The sequence below is a fragment of the Panthera onca genome, chromosome B1 (genome assembly GCF_046562875.1).
Source record: "Panthera onca isolate mPanOnc1 chromosome B1, mPanOnc1 haplotype 2, whole genome shotgun sequence".
In the NCBI taxonomy this organism is placed as follows: domain Eukaryota; kingdom Metazoa; phylum Chordata; class Mammalia; order Carnivora; family Felidae; genus Panthera; species Panthera onca.
Window position 1 is genome coordinate 12176673 of NC_138342.1, and position 16060 is coordinate 12192732.

General features: G+C 50.1%; 1 protein-coding gene across 6 annotated transcripts in view; it reads right to left on the reverse strand.

The window, feature by feature from the left end:
* PROM1 (prominin 1) overlaps nucleotides 1-16060 on the reverse strand; it is a 134326-nt gene that overhangs the window by 96830 nt on the left and 21436 nt on the right. For 3 of the 6 annotated variants that reach the window (XM_078446252.2, XM_081795496.1, XM_081795495.1), the window contains exon 4: nucleotides 6998-7441. In XM_078446252.2, the coding sequence (XP_078302378.2) occupies nucleotides 6998-7223 (226 nt within the window). In that variant the 5' untranslated portion in view covers nucleotides 7224-7441. Of the gene's footprint in view, nucleotides 1-6997; nucleotides 7442-12421; nucleotides 12524-13090; nucleotides 13192-13241; nucleotides 13360-16060 lie in introns of those variants that run through there. The other 3 variants (XM_060655382.3, XM_060655384.3, XM_060655383.3) reach the window with 3 other exon arrangements.

Below are 16060 nucleotides of genomic sequence, written 5' to 3' on the forward strand. Positions count from 1 at the left end.
TATCTTATTCGACACACACCTAGCACTTACTGTGTATGAGACACTGTCCTAATTGCTTCACAAACATGATTTATTTAGGAATTATGTTGCCCCCAAAAGTACCTTGATTATTCTCTCCCTTTTACAGAGGGAAGACTAAGGAACAGAGTTTCAGTAACTGGCCCAACGTTACAGAGCTAGTAAACAATGGAGCCAGGATTAAAACCCAGGCAGTGGCTCCAGGATGGGACTTCTTCACCACGGCTCAAGTGTAGGGCTCCTTTCCGAATCTAGATCCCCATCAAGCAGAGGATACATGGCAGGCCGGCTGGGCCTCTCGTCTCTGCTGCTAACGTCCGTCCTGCTCTGCGGTTCTGACCCAGCACTGACTTCCCAGCACAGGCCGCACTTTACGGCTGCTTCTCCAAGTGCAAATTTTAGGACTTCTCTCCCGCTCAATGCCTGTGGACAAGTGGTATTTAATACCGCACCAGCTTCATCCAGCAGCTGCTGGGGTGGCCTATCTTTATTTACATTCATACTTAAGCTCTCATTTCCTGCATGTACTTGAAGGCTTCCTAAAAGGACATCATTGCTAGAGACCAGAAGTGTAGCAAGATTTTCTTCTTGTGTCTTTTGTGGGACTGGCACACATTTCCCCGAAGAGCAGAGCCTGCCTCTTCTGTTTACACACAGAAAGTCAGGAGCACGTTCCAGCAGCACTTTGTAGACAAGGTTACAGGAATACAGTCAACCAGACTAGATTTTTAGGTTAGCGCAAAAGCTGTTCTATGAAGCAGAAGACGTGTAGAATGGATTAGAGTCGTGCCCATCATAGTCTATGGACGTGTCGCCTCCCACCCAAACCCTGCCCCACAGGTCACTGGGGACATGTAAATGCAATCTGTACAGCAGAGCTCCTCTGCAGAGGCGACATGGTGCAGCACGGTGAGGTGGCAGGCAGGGGGAGGAGGACAAGTCATGAGCCCTGGGTCAAATCCTGGGTTAACCACTTAGCTATCAATGTGTGTAACCTTGGAACAGTCCCTGAGTCTCCTGAGTTGCTGTTCAGCAAATACAGGCAGTGACTATGAGCCTGGACAATAAAGCCAGCCTACCTGGATTCCAATCTTACTCTGCCACTGACTAGTTGTGTGATGCCGGACAAGTGAGTTATTCTCTGGACCTCAGCTCCCTTTTCTGTAAAATGAGAAGAGTACCTAGCTCACAGAGTTACTGAGTTGTTCAAATCCCAGAAAGTGGGCACATCATAGCTGTTTGCTCTTATAAACGTTAGGATGGAAAGCGATGACAGTTGTAGACTGCCCAATGTATTGAATGACGCCAGGAAGGAAGGATCACTAGATATTAGTTCTTTCCCTCAATGACCTTTTTTTATGGCCAGGCCCGTTGCCAATACAAGTCATGTGATCTAAAGAAGACAATGCCAGCTTTGTCTGAATTAAGTAAGAACACACAGGTGTTGGATATAATACAACATCCTGATTCCCAATGGACATTGGCCAAGACACAACTATTGGGCCGTCCACCCAGCCATCCTCTTTCCCGGGAAGCACCACCCTACCTGTGATGCCACGGGTAAATTGACGGCTCACAGCACAGGACCATGAGCTGTGATGCTGGCTGGCCACTGTTATTCAGTGGGTCCACGGTTGGTCACTGGCCCAGGCAGGACTGGAATTGGGGCTGGGGACTTAAAGAGAAGAACTCCCAACCATTCTCCAGGAAGTTGGCCTGAAATCTATGATGCTGGCATCCTGGTTCTCTGCCACGAGTAGGGCAAGAGTGGAAGAACCCAGAGGGAGGGGGATGGGAAGGCGAAGTATGAAGTGGCTGTGTGCAGAGAAGAGTCAAGGTGGGAGGCAAGGAGGCCCCAGGTGAGACCTAGTCTTTGGTGGCTGGGTGCCACGAAGAAACCTGGAGTCCTGGTGATAAACTCTTTTTTGACTCCTTCAACTAACAGGTTTCTGTTACCTGGAATGGAGGGAACTCCCATTCACTAGAACAACCTGCCAGATCTCAGATGCTCTCTTCCCTCCTCCCGTGGCTCCTGCTCACCCAGCTCCAATCGGGCACGCACCAAATCCCAGGCTCAAATCAGATTAGCCCAGAATGCTGTTAGAAACAGGTCAACCGGCCTAAAGTCCCATTTGAAAATACACCAAAACAGAGCAGAGAATAATTTTAGAGACTTTCTATAAAAATAAAAGCAGAGAATGCTTTTTTTTTCCACTTGCTCCAATAGAATAGCTCTGATCTGGGTCATGATTTTTGCCAAATTCATCACAGACACATGAAACTGAAAAGGCACTAGTCAGCATCCACACCAGATGATCTTCTGCAGCACACGCTTTTAGTGTGTAAAAATTACCATTTTTTATAGTGACCCGCAGACACTTTTAAAGCACTTTGGTAAGGTAAAAGGGAAATAAATTACCCACAAGGTAGGCTGTGGAATATAGGAGAAATAACTACTCCTGGAGACAGGGGTTTCTCAATCTGCCAGAGGATGGTTGTGTACCTTGAATATATCATCTCCTTCTGACTTAAGCTTTCCAATCTCTAGCGATGGGTATAAAAGAAATAGAAGGAGAAATAGAAATAGAAATAGAAATAGAAATAGAAATAGAAATAGAATAGAATAGAATAGAATAGAATAGAATAGAATAGAATAGAATAGAATAGAATAGAATAGAAATAGGACCACCAGTTCCACCATCATCTACCTCTCAAAGTTGTTGGGAGAGTCAAATGAGCTAACACTTAGCAAAGTACGCCTTACAGCAGATACTGGGGACAGCAGGGAAGAACAAAGAAACAAAAACAGATGTGAGTGTTTTTGTGGAGGAGTAAAGACCACTCAGTAGACAAGCACTGCACCCAAGCCCTGCCTTCTAGACCCCATTCTGCTACTGTGGGGCTTTACCAGGAGACACAGCCCACTAAGCTTCAAAAGTAATGGAACTAATTCTTACAAGGCAACTTCATGGAGAATATTCCTGATAGAGCAGCAGCAAGGACATTTTAATGATCCCTCCTGGAGACATCCTTTTCCCACGTCCCTTTTCGACATCAATCTTGGCATTAAATTTGGTCAATTCTTCCTCTCAAATAATATTAATAGCAGCTACACTGATTGAGGATTTGTATCTACGCCTTTCAGCCACAGTTTTAAACATAGGCTTTACACACGGCCTCACAGACAAAGCTATAAAGCAAGGTATGATTACAGTCATAATACATCTATGACAACAGAGGTTCTGAACATTAACTTGGCCAAGGTCATTCGGTAGGTAATAGGCAAGAGTATGTTTGAACCAAAGTCCTTTGAAATGAAATCCATGAAATGGATCCTGCCTCTGTTTTCCCCATTACCTTTGCCTTGTGCTAAGTTAGTCCATTATTACCTCCTTCTGGACCTCTACCTCCCTAATACGTCTCCTACCAGCCACTATCAGATTCTTTTCCCAAAACTCAATTCCCCTTCCACCCTGGCTCACAACCCCTAACAGGTATATAACAGAAAGCAGGGGCTCTCAATAAATGCTTGCCAAATGAGTGAAACCTTTGCTCATGCTGATTTAGGTTCCTTCTCTCTACAAAACTCCCCAGCCTGCCAGTCAGGATCCTCTAGCTCTGGCTCTCTGACCTTCGCAGACTTATTCCATGAATACCCACCTCATGGGTCCCCCTTGAACCACTATCTCCGCCACTCCCTGGGCATGCTATTCCCCATGGCTAGAACACCCTTCCCTCAACTCCCCCTGGTCATCCTGCCATTGACACCCTTTCTAAGTTGAATGAATGGACAAGTGACTCCTTCCAAATGTAAGCCATCGCTCTCTTCTTAGTGAGTTCAAACCCAAGACTCAGTATCCTTCTTGAAGCTTCAGACCAGGGCAGGTATTTATGAAGTACCCACACCAGGTTCTTGGGCATATTCTGTTGTGGCATATGGCAGTTACCTGTATTTCTGGTCTGCCCAGGAAGTTAAGTAGGCCTTTGTCTCAAGTCCCAGCTAAACAAGACCTTCCATCTTGTATTTATAAGGCTACAACCCAGGCTTTGCTTTAGAGAGTTGCAAATGCAAAATGTAGTATGCTGTTTTGCTCGGACACAGGAGGTAAAGTGGAAAACTTCCCAGTCCAATGGCATGAAAAAAGGGAGCCCAGGCTGGAAGGTCCTCCTTTCTCTCCCACTCCTGCACTGGACCCCGACTCTGAATCTAAATCACTCCATTCTTGGGCGCCTGGGTGGCTCAGTTGGTTAAGCGTCTGACTTCGACTCAGGTCACGATCTCACGGTTTGTGAGTTCGAACCCCACGTCAGGCTCTATGCTGACAGCTCAGAGTCTGGAGCCTGCTTCAAATTCTGTGTCTCCCTCTCTCTCTGCCCCTCCTCTGCTGGTGCTCTCTCTCTCAAAAATAAATATTAAAAAACATTTTTTTAAATAGATAAAAAATAAATCACTCTACTCTTCCAAATGAAAGAGTATACCTAGGGGATAATTTTTTCTGCAAGGATGTTATTTTATAGAAGACCTGTCCTGAAGTCATCTGTTTCGGTTAATGCCTCACATTAGTTAAGTTACTAAATAGGGTTCCTTTTCTCTCTCTATCTCTCTCTTTCTCCCACTGTTGTTGTTTTATATCTTCAATTATGAAGACACCTGCCTAAGATCTGGTGCTCATGCAATGCGCTGGCCCCGGCAGGAAAAAATGTGTCTCGTATTTGTCCTTTATGTGACAAAGCACCTAATGGACACTTTGAGACCATTATGAAATCTAGTAACTAGATGAAAAAATTTAAATAATGGGGTGGTGGGAAAAAACCAACACTCCATGATGTCACCTGTGAAATTCAATATAATATTCTTTAAGGAACCTAATGAGTTTTGTTTTGTTTTGTTTTGTTTTTTGAAAGGGGCACTGCTGGTCTGCTCTGATCTCCTGTTGAGACTTTTGGGAATTTCTTCTTCCAAAGTAATAAGTATTGATGAAGGTCAAGGGACAAGCAAGGCTAACACCCTCAGATTATAGCAAGATTTAAATTCTTCAGACGCCTCCTTCTAGACTAATAATGATGCTGGAGTTCAAAATCTTAGAATGCATTGGAAGCAAAATGCCATTTGACCTGATTGTTTGAATGAAGACTTTAAAAAATATGGCTTTCCCTTGTAAACTAAGTGCGAAGAAGCTGCCCTATGAAATCTAGAGGAAGCAAAATAAAGCAACATATGGAAAGAGATTATAGGATTAACTAATTACATGATATGCCTTAATAACACATGGATGCTTCACAATCTTTTTGAAGATGTCACTATAAATTCATATGAAATAACTGAATTCTATTCCTTTTGCATAAAAAGCAAAGAAGCTAAGACTAAAAACGCTAGTAGGTATTTGTTTATTCAGTAATACTTACACCAACGCTACAAATAAATGAAAAGGTATCTACTAAGAATAGTGAACTTGTATCCAATATTAATAAATAAACTGTTTATTTTCTACTTGTGTCTTTTGGATTTCCAGATTTAGTCTCTTAAGCAGGGACATAAATAGTAAGTAGTATTTGTTTAGGATTCTCTTCAATGACGATAGGGCCCAGAGTGATTTGTTTCATTGAATTAAAACTTAAACTAACAAAAAATTAAGAACTACACTTCGAACTGTTTCCATTGCTTAATCTAAGATAAATGAAAAAATTTTCTTTTTTTTATTTTAAAAAATTTTAGTGTTTGTATTTATCTTTGAGAGAGAGAGCGAGCATGAGCGGGGAAGGGGCAGAGAGAGAGGGAGACAGAATCCGAAGCAGGCTCCAGGCTCCGAGCTGTCAGCACAGAGCCCGATGCGGGGCTGGAACTTGTGAACTGAGAGATCATGACCTGACCTGAAGTTGGATGCTTAACCAACTGAGCCACCCAGGTGCCCCAATCCAAAACAATTCCAATATAAATGTGTCTTAATGAAAATCTACCAATGCCCATAATACAACCAAATGTTAAAGTCCACTAAATACATTCTCTTTCCCTCTCACCCTCTCTCCATCTTTCTGTCTCTGTCTCTCTCTTTCACACACACACACACACACACACACACACACACACACACACACAATTCTCTTATGAACAACAGCTAACCAGTTAAGGAAGATGATAATGATTACCACAAATTTTTAATTTGTATATTGTGGTAAAAATAGTGTTCAAATCTTCTTAGTTTAAAAAACAAGCCTAGAAGAGATCTAATATTAAGTCAATAAATATTTAGACTGCCAAACCCTAATAGCACATACTTCCCATAGACCATTTAAATCTTCATAATCTCATTCCTGAAAACACATACCCGCAGATTTCTGAGTACAGGCAGTAGGACAAACACAGCGGTCCTCACGAAGTGTGAGGCGCCATGCCATCAAGGCTCCAACAAGGAGCCATCCTTCCTTTCCTCACACGTAAGGTCTTGGAACTGAAGCAAACAGTTACTCAGGTAAACACACTGGGTCAGGCCTGTCTTTGTCCTAAGCAATGTGAAATTGCACTTTGTGGTGGGTGGAGGAGAGGCCAATTTGTAAGTGCAGGTCTAGCCACCAGAGGTAATTATTAACTTATTTGATGTCAAAGAATTTGCATTTTTACCCTCATTTTTACATGCAGTTTGCACTGGAGAGTAAGTCATTGCTCTAACCAGGAAGGAAAAAAAAAAAAAAAAAGAGGGAGGGAAGAAAGATCAAGAATTGGAAAACCAACTTAGCAACATAGTTTGATTTCATTTCTTATAATCACATTCCTGACAGTCTATTTAAGCTGGTGCAAGTTTTCTTAACTTCTGTCTCAATACTTTCTGCTCCTGTGCAGTCCAATCACTTTGAATCTCATGCTTTAAAATGCTGAGTATATTACATACTTACTATATCGTTATTAACAAACAATATCGTGTGAGCACACGGCAGCGTGTTTGGGGACAAGTCCTCTCTGTTCTATGCAACGGGCACTCACCTTCGGGGAAATCATTGGGCTGCACCACGCGGAGGAAGATGTGCACGATTTGAAAGAGACCGCCAATGGGCCCAGCTTTGTAGGAGTCTTTGGTCTCATAGTTCGTGGCAGGCAATTCCAATTCCAAGACCTCCGTACCCTTTGTAGATGACCGTGATCCCAGGGAGAGGGTATTCCCGCAGAGCTCCAGCAGCAGCAGCAGCAGGAAGCCGAGGAGGAGGGCCATCGCTAGCAAGGTCCCCCACGCATGAGGTGGAGCTAGTGGCCTCCTGTCTCAGAGGTTCTGGAAGCCTTGGGTGAGACAGGAGCCTGCGTTCCTTTTCCTGTGAGGAGAGCCCGGGGTGTGAGGAGTCCTCCCTTTCCTGGCTGGGCTGGCATGCAGTGAACCGCGTCCAAGGACCTTCTGTGGGTGTGGGTCTGGCTCCGTGGCTCAAGGCACCATCCCTGGTGGGAGAGAAGGGCAGCAGTGACTTGGCACGCAGCCTGCCCGCCCCAGGACCTTCCCTGCAAAGCTTTAGAGCCAGCACTCTGCCTAATCCGCTGTGTGGGAGGCAAACACAGAGCCTGCTTAGCACTGCTGGGGCAAGAAAGCCAGAAGGTCCCTCCCCAGGGGCCAGACGCAGAACACAGACCTTTTATGGGTTCAAGAAACACCCTACGGTGTAGAGAAGGCTTAGAAACTGACACTTACCGGCCACTTACTATGTTCTGGACAACGTTCTACATGCTGTGCTGGCTGGACCCCATTTACAGATAAAGAAACAACCACAGAGAGGACTTCCCGGGGACTTGCCCAAGGTGATGGCTGTTTTAATGGTGGGGCCAAGGTTCAAAACCAGGACTTTGCCTTGAAAGCCCAAGCTCTGAGCAGGACACCAGGACACCCTTCCTAAAGAGCCCTGTGTCTCAGGGGTCCAGAGGCCTCCTGCCATAGACTGTTTTTCTCCAGGCTGCTGTTGCTGTCCGTACCTCTGAAGATTCATTTTCTCTGCCTTTTATTCTACTCATTTGCTCACTGACCTTATTTCAGGCATCCCCCTCTCCACCTCACCCTCAACCCAAACTAGAAGGCCTCAAGGGCAGGAACCAAACTCTCTAAGGCTGGATGACACTGGAATCTATCTTTCTAACACGTCCACTGGGTAATCGTGATGGAAACTTCTGCCGCCAAGTCACTACCTGGAAACTGGGGGTCCCAGTGATGAGAGACAGGGCACCCGCCCCAAGGGTCGGCGGGAGAAATGAACAGGAATTCTAGAAGCAGCTACCAAGCCAGTGTCTAGTGAGGGCACGAGACCTAGAAGGTCTCCAAAGTGGACCCTGTCCCTTTGTGTTTCTGTCCCCAACCGTGAACGCGGGACAGGGCACAGAGTCAGATGCAGTAAGTGCTGCAGGATGTAAATCAAAATGATGGTGTGGCTGGTGCCACTGCGAGGAGCTGGGAGCACCAGAACAGAACCTACCCGGAGACCTGGGATGCTGTGCTCGTGCTCTCTGAACTGGGGTCAGGAACGCCCTGATCGCGTACCATTTTGTACATTAGATACACACTCAGTAACTTTCAGAGTAAGGGCAGGGTGCTCCTGAAACACCGTGAGAGGGTGGAAGGGGGGTCCAGACAGTGGCGTGTTGCACAAGGGGCCGGAGGCCCCACTGCCTGCATTCCCCCAAGTCAAAGAAAGCTCCAAACAAAGGTGGGATTTCAGGAACTGAGTGTTCCTGAAAGATGTTAATTCGAATTTAATCCCCTGGATGTTGCCTCATCTTCTAAGCCCCGTCCCACTCCAATTACTTCTGCACAGAGCTCCCAACAGAATGACCCCGAACACTCTCTATCTAATCTCAGGCTGCTCAGCCCCTCTGGCTCCCGGCACCAACCGGGTTAACCCCGTATGGGCTTCCGCGTCCGCGCTCCATCGCACCCACGGGTACACCAGGACCCTGGTGACTTTGCACTGGCCCTTCCAGGCCTGGCTGCTGCAGGCGCCCCGTCCTCGGTGCTGCAGGCTCTAGCCTTTCACTGGTCCTGACTGGAAGCCACCCGCGTGTACGCTCAAACACGGGCCTGCTCTGCGCCACCTTCCCGTCGTCTCCAGAGAGGACAGATGAGAAAGACACGAAGCAAGCTGGCCTCTGCAGGTCACTCTGGACGGGTCTCCGGGGCCACCCCGCGCGGGAGAGAGAGGGGAGAGGAGACGGTGTGTGTTATTCAGGCTGGCCGCCGTCCTTTAGACCAGCGGGCAGGCATGCACACACACTGACACACACACACACACACACACACACACACACACACACACATTACACAAAACATCCACATAACACACACTAACACATGGATACATCACACACTGATACACTACACATTCACACACCACACATACGCCTACCACACACACTAACACGCTCCATACATGCCCGAAACTTACATACCCACAGCACACACACTCACCACACGCCCATCTTATCTTGTTTGCTGCTAAGGGAGGGGCAGGGAGCACAGCAGCTGGAAGGATTAGAGGCTCAGCGGGTAAGAAAAGCTGACTTCCTGGTGAGGCCACCACCGGGCCTCAGCCAGGGAAGGAGAGAGACGGCAGGAGGCCCGAGGGAGAGCTTGGAAGAAACAGTCTCAACCTTCCTCCTGAAAAAGCGGGGGAAGGCAAATCACACATGAGAGGCGGCCCCACTCATTGCTGTGAGGCTGGAAGCACCAATCAAGCCAGCCAGGACCGCGGCTACCGTCCAGATTTCTTCACTCCTTGCTCCAAAGTGTGGTGCCATCCCCCCTAAGTGTGGGCTGAATGTGAGGAAAATACTAAACTCTCACGACTTAGGAAACCCCAGATAATTAGTAAAAGTCAAGGCGAAAGGCATCTCGGCGGGGTCCTCACCTGTTAAGCTCAGGGGGCAGCCAGGGCATCTCAGGGCAGCTCCTGGAACTGCCCGAACACACGGAGGCCAGCTCTCCCGGCCCCAGAGCAGCATCCCCACAAAATGGGGTATTTATATAAAATGCTAATTATTGGGCACAGTGTCAGCAGCCATATCCAGGGCCTTGTGGTGGCATCTGTGGCCACACATCAAGTGCATTAATCTGCACTTCTAACACTCTTCCCGGTGACTGATTCTCAGCACAACCGAAGTTTGAGAACCAGCACTGTTCCCGCGCGCTTCCTCACCTAACTCGTGCCAGTTGGCAATGACGCCTTCCCCAAATGCCCTTCTTCTATTGCATTGAGCTGATCCATCCCAGCTGCTGTGTGGGGCCCCTGATTTACTCGTCTCTGTACCTCGGAGTCGGGCACACAGTAGGCACTCAGTAAGGATTGCTGAAATCCAGTGGTGAGGGGTAGAGGGAGAACTGACATGACGTGGTCATTTTTACCTATTTCAAAATTGTATCAAGTGTTTATCGGTGGTCCCAAAGCCTCTGGAAGGGAGGTGTCGGGGTGTTTGTCGCTATTCCCACAATATATGCAGCAGATTGTCTCCTTGCTGGATTTACCCATCGCACAGCAACTGGTCAACCATCCTGGGGCAGTGCCTTCTGCTGGGACCCTCAACTTTGCAAGCCTTGGAAACTGTTCCCTCGGGGGCTACCTCCTCACACGGGCACTGGACCAATCAAGAAGTCGAATTCACCATTTTTCCGATTTATGGGGTGCAGATTCCTGGTGTCCATTGCAAATACACCGAGTTCAAACTGGAAAGGGGGCCCAAGAATGCGAGGTTTGAGCAAATATTTCGCGTGATTGTGAGCTTGGAGCCCAGAGGATGGCACTTCCACAAAGACTGTTTGAAAAACAAATATGGTGACCATCCACCTTCATTTCTTCTTCTTTTGATGGAGTTTCCTTCAAAAGGAGCTTTGTAGTAGGAACTGGTCATCTGGGATTTGGGGGAGGGATGAGCTGCTCAACTTCAGAGTCCACCTTTGTGAGTCCTATGGGCAACACCCCTGGGTTTCATGGTGAGGTCAGTTGAGGTGCCCAAATTGTGCCCTGGGGGGGTGCCTCAGACTCACCAAGCAGATGCTTACTCCTGGGCTTGTGCCTGGAGCGCACACTCACGCAGGGGCAGTTTCTAATTCATTCTAGCCACGACGGCACAGTGTCAGCAGCCATATCCAGGGCCTTGTGGTGGCATCCGTGGCCACACAGCAATCAGGGGTCCTCTTGTATGTCCCGCATGAGCTCCTGAGCCCGGCTAGCCAGCCTCCTTGTCACTTCTCTAAGCTACCCAGTCCTCAGTCCCATTTCTGCTAAAATTACCGAGAGTGGGCTTCCGTCACTTGCAACAAAGCATCCTGCCCCTTAACATATCTGAGATAGCTCTTGGTCCCCTGCAAAACCTTCATATTTGAAATGGTACCAATAAAATAATATTTGGTTTAAAGCCTTATTATTTTGATACACTTGTCCTTCGATACACTTGCTTGCTTCACGGTGCTGGGAATGCACAGAAATAGTCCACGGCAGAAATCATAAAGAAGTTCATTTAAAAAAAATTATGGGGCATATCAATAAAACAAAACTAAACTAAAGGTCATTGCTGAAGTGACAACAGGCCTCACGTGAGACAGGGCAGGAGTCTCTAGTCCCCCTCACTAACCTTGCCATGAGAAGTTGCTTACCTTCTCAGTGCTTTCCTTTGCTCATCTGTAAAGTGGGGTTTTGAATGGTGTTGGAGGGTGAGACCCCGAATGGGTACAGCTCCCCGGCACACAGCTGCTAGTCAATAAAGGGTCCCTACTGCCATTGCCAGGATCAATTCCACAAACCCCACCGCGGCCCTGGGCTCACCCTGATTTGACAGGACAGCTCCGAGGATACTTTCAAAAGAGTGAGAAAGTCTTTGAGCCACAAAAACGGCTCCATTTCGCAAGGTTCAACCTGACATGTAAAAGCAGATGCTTGAGTCTCCAGTGGGGCGTTCAAGGACCCCAATCATTCACCTGCGTGTCTTCACAAAGGTCAGCCGCAGCCCACAGGCGGCCTGGAAAGCCTCTCGGGATCCGGGAGCCCGGGAGGGAGAAGGGTCAGCGAGCCGCCTGGGGCTAAGGCTCAACCTGTTGCCGCAGGAAGCCTGGGGCGCCGGCTCCCCCCGGTCTTGCTCTCCAACCCACCGCCAGGCCGGGCCCCCTCCTGCCCTCTCTTCCTCCGCCGCAGGAGGCTCTCCCGGGCTGCGGGACACAAAAGAATGGGCTGCAGGGCTGGCGCGGGAAGCGAGGAGACTCAAGGAATCCGCCGCCGCTTGGGGGAGGGGGTTGCCGGAGTAACTTGGCTGCCGGAGCGCGTCCGCGCGGGTTCCCCGCCGCCGCCCCGGGGAGGCTGCATCGGGGTCGCCTGGGAGGAAGGGGACCGGGGCGGTGTGCCACCCCATCGGATCCCCTCCCTCTCGGCGCGGGCTTTCGGGGAAACTGACCTCGGGCCCCGCCTCTCCCGCACCTCGAAGCTCCTTCCTCTGTCCACGCTTCCCTTTGTTGTCCCAGCCGGCGCCGTACTGGCGAGGTGCGCCCGGAGCACGCAGCACCCAGTGCTCCACGCGGCAAACGCCGTAGGTGCCCGAGCTGTGCACCCAAGGGGGCAGGGGGCTGCGTCAAGCCAGGGGTGCGTGCGCTCTCCCATGGGCGCGGGGAGACGGCCTCTCATTGCTCCCCCAGGGTCCCCCTCTTGCTGCGGCCCTTTGCACCGCGTACTCCATTTGGAAAAGCCAGAGGGAGGTGACCCCTTTCCATCCCCAGCAGGGAAGGCTCCGTGCCCCGCGACCTCCTGGCCGCCCCCAACACTCCACTCGCCGCAGAACAGTTCCCCAACTCCCTGACGAGCCTCCCCTCGGTCCTCCGCACTCTCTGAGAGCGAGCCCCCGGCCTCGGGGGTCCCGGTCCCGCTGGCGTGTGCCCTGGAACCTGGCGCGCCGCAGCCGCCGGCTCCCTTCCAGGGGATGGAAAGAAGACCCACCACACAGCCACCCGGCAAAGTTTGCGCGCGTCCGCCCTCTGCTCGGAACTCCCGCTGGCCCCGGCGCCACCTCGCCCACTTTGCAGCCCCCTGGCTTCCCGGCCGCTCTCGGGGGTGGGGGGGCTCCTACTACCTGCCGCCGGGCCAGCGGGAAGAGGAGGGCGCACAGCGAGCCTCTCCGGTCCCGATTTCCTGCCTCCAGCCTTCTGGCCGGGGGTGCGCTCGGGCCCCTACCGTCTCCGCAGACGCCTCCCGGGCTCCGGGATGAGGACGCCGCTACTCACCGTGCGCCGGGTCCTGCTCCCGTTTCGGCCCCAGCGCCGCCCGCCCTCCCCCCTGCGGCGGGGCTCGCCCGACTCCGGCTCATGAATGATTTATGAGCCGCTCGGGGGACCACCGGGACGGCTTCCGGAGTGGCCGCCCGGCCGCCCCGCGCGCCGGTCAGTCCCCGGGACGCGGCGCGCCGGGAAAGGCGCCGGCCCTGGAGGCGCGCGAGCGAGGCCCGCGGGGTCCGCGGGGACCTGTTGCGGCCTCCCCCTGCTCCCGGGCGGGCACTCGCGGATGGAGCCTCGGGAATGGCAGTGCTATCTTGAGCGTACTCACCCCCCCCAGCGGGAGAGCTGAGCTGGCGGCCCGGTTCCCGGTCCGGGACCGGCTCGGGATTTTAAAGGTAGCTAACTAAGCCTGGGGTTCTGGACGCGCCCCGGACTGGGTCGGCAGGGCTGCTTCGCCGCGACGCCCCGAGGCACCCACCGGCCCAGGACTGCGTGCATTTCCTGAGGCGGGAGTCCTGCTCGGCCGCGCACGCCCCTCGCACAGTACCCACGCCCCCTTCACCTGGGCCGAGCCTCCGGGTGGAATGCAGCCACCCGGCGGAAAACTCCTCCTCTCTCTGGCCCCAGCTCGGTGGACCTCTGTTGACCCCGCCCCCAGCTTTAGATCTTCGATTGCCGACCCCCAACAGACCTCTTTTCTGATTTACCCAAACAAAACCCAACCCAAATCGTTTGGTGCGTTCGTCTGTACGGATCACAAAGCCTGGAAAACCCGCCTAAAGCTGTCCTTGCTCTCGTGTACGCATCTAGGCATCTGCTGTAGCACGAAGCAGGATGTAATTGCTCTTTTCAGATGCGGGGCGGAGAGTCCCCTGACATCCCCTCGTCCCCGAGCTGCAGCGGGTGGAAACCGGCCCTCGGCACTCCCTCCCGCCCCTAACTGCTCTCACCAACGGGCACCTCACGCCTCACTCACCACTTCCTGTCTCGAATTGAGATACCCTTGTAGGAAAGGTAAGATTTAGGGAAGACTAGCACCATCGGGATGCTACCGGATAGTTCCCGGTAGGCGTTTAATGTTTGCGATGCGGATGGAGGGAAGAATGCACAGGAACATTCCCAACGTAGCTCGCCCTTACCCCAGGATCTAGCATAAAACCGCTGCTGGAAGGAGCATTGTTTGTTTGATTTAAAGTTTAAACTGATCTTGAACGTGCATATTTCTAGGACGACAAGTGTTAGTTCAGGACATTTCTGAAAATGACACTACAGGCATAGCCCCGTTTAGGTGGTAGTTTAAGTCTTCTGATCAGGCCTGAGGTTTCGCTCCTACTGGTCAGAGGCCTCTGCCTCAACACCTCCAGAGGCCTCCCAACACCTCTGCTCAAAGGTGGCCCTCGCAGGGCTGGGCCCAGAGGGGAGTCCTCCCTTCCTGCCAGCAGCCAGCTCTGACTTGCCTAAAACCTTGACCCTGTCCCTTTTTATCACTGTGACTTTGGCTGCTTATTCTCCCCAAGCCTCAGTTTCCTTGTCTGCAAAATAAAGACAATTATGCCACACAGGGCTCATGTTTATTCCTACCAATAATAGTAAAAATAACAATGATGACAGTAATAGAAGTGAGCGCTAACACTCACTCTGAATGAATGAATGAATGAATGTTCCCTCTGAACAAGGCACTAGGCCAGGTGCTTCAAGTGCATTATTTTGTATAATCTCAGTGACAAAGACAGCCTCTTATCTCCATCTTAAAGATAAGGCTAAACACAGGTTCAGTAATTTGCCCGAGGTCACAGAGGTACTAAACGAAGCGCTGAATTTAAACCCAGATCTGGCTTCCAGAGCCCATCATTGCCCTAACCCCAGGATATCAGAAGATAACATAAAACCCTCTGACCGGTGCTCCCCTGATTGACAATGTGGCATGGCATTCTAGCACCTCATTGAAATGGTTGGCCATCTGTCTTCCTGTAGGCACTGAATGCTTCAACTGTTTGTATCCATTTTCCTACACTCTCCCCCCACCCCCCAGCACCTACTCTATGTGGACCATTGTAGGGGTTCAATAATTAAATGAATATGTAATAAACATAGAACACAATATTAAGATCTGTTCTGAGCAGCCTTAGGCAGATAGTAATGCAGGACTTAATGATTTGTTCTGTTCAATTCAGCTTGGAGTCCTAATGCTAGTCTTCTAATCTCGAATTAGAAATTCTAGCACAACTGAATTTCTCTGGCTGGAAGAGGTAATATTATTCGCATTTTTCCACCCAGTCGTTAGGTGCAAAAATTAGGCCTTCCTTTCTGAAATCGCCCCTCATTTTTCCTGCCCAAATGAAATCAAAACATGAGGCATCGTGGCAGCTGGAGAGAGCCCGGAGATTCATTCAGGTTCTGTCACTCACTGCCAATGTGGTCCCTGGGAAGTCATGTAACCGCCCTGGGCTTCACATTCCTCATCTATCCAATAGCTTTGCTCAGTGACTATATAAGGCTAGAGGCTGGCATGTGGGACCCCGGAGATCGGAGATCGGGGACATTTTCATCAGCACAGAAAGGTCTAACGGATGGCATTGGTTTAAATAGTGAACCGTAATAAAGCAAAAATGACAACAGGATGGGATAAGAAACTTAAGTTTCCATGGAAATGATCAGGGTTCTGTGGCATTAGAAATGAAGTGTTGACATTAATTACTGTGAGAGTATACAACGCTTGGCCATTCAACAATCCTCAATCTTTGACAAGCCGTTCCTTATAAAAGACTTTGGATAGCCTTCTCTGAATCACCAAGACTGAAATAAAATAGGTTAGTGAGTATATTATT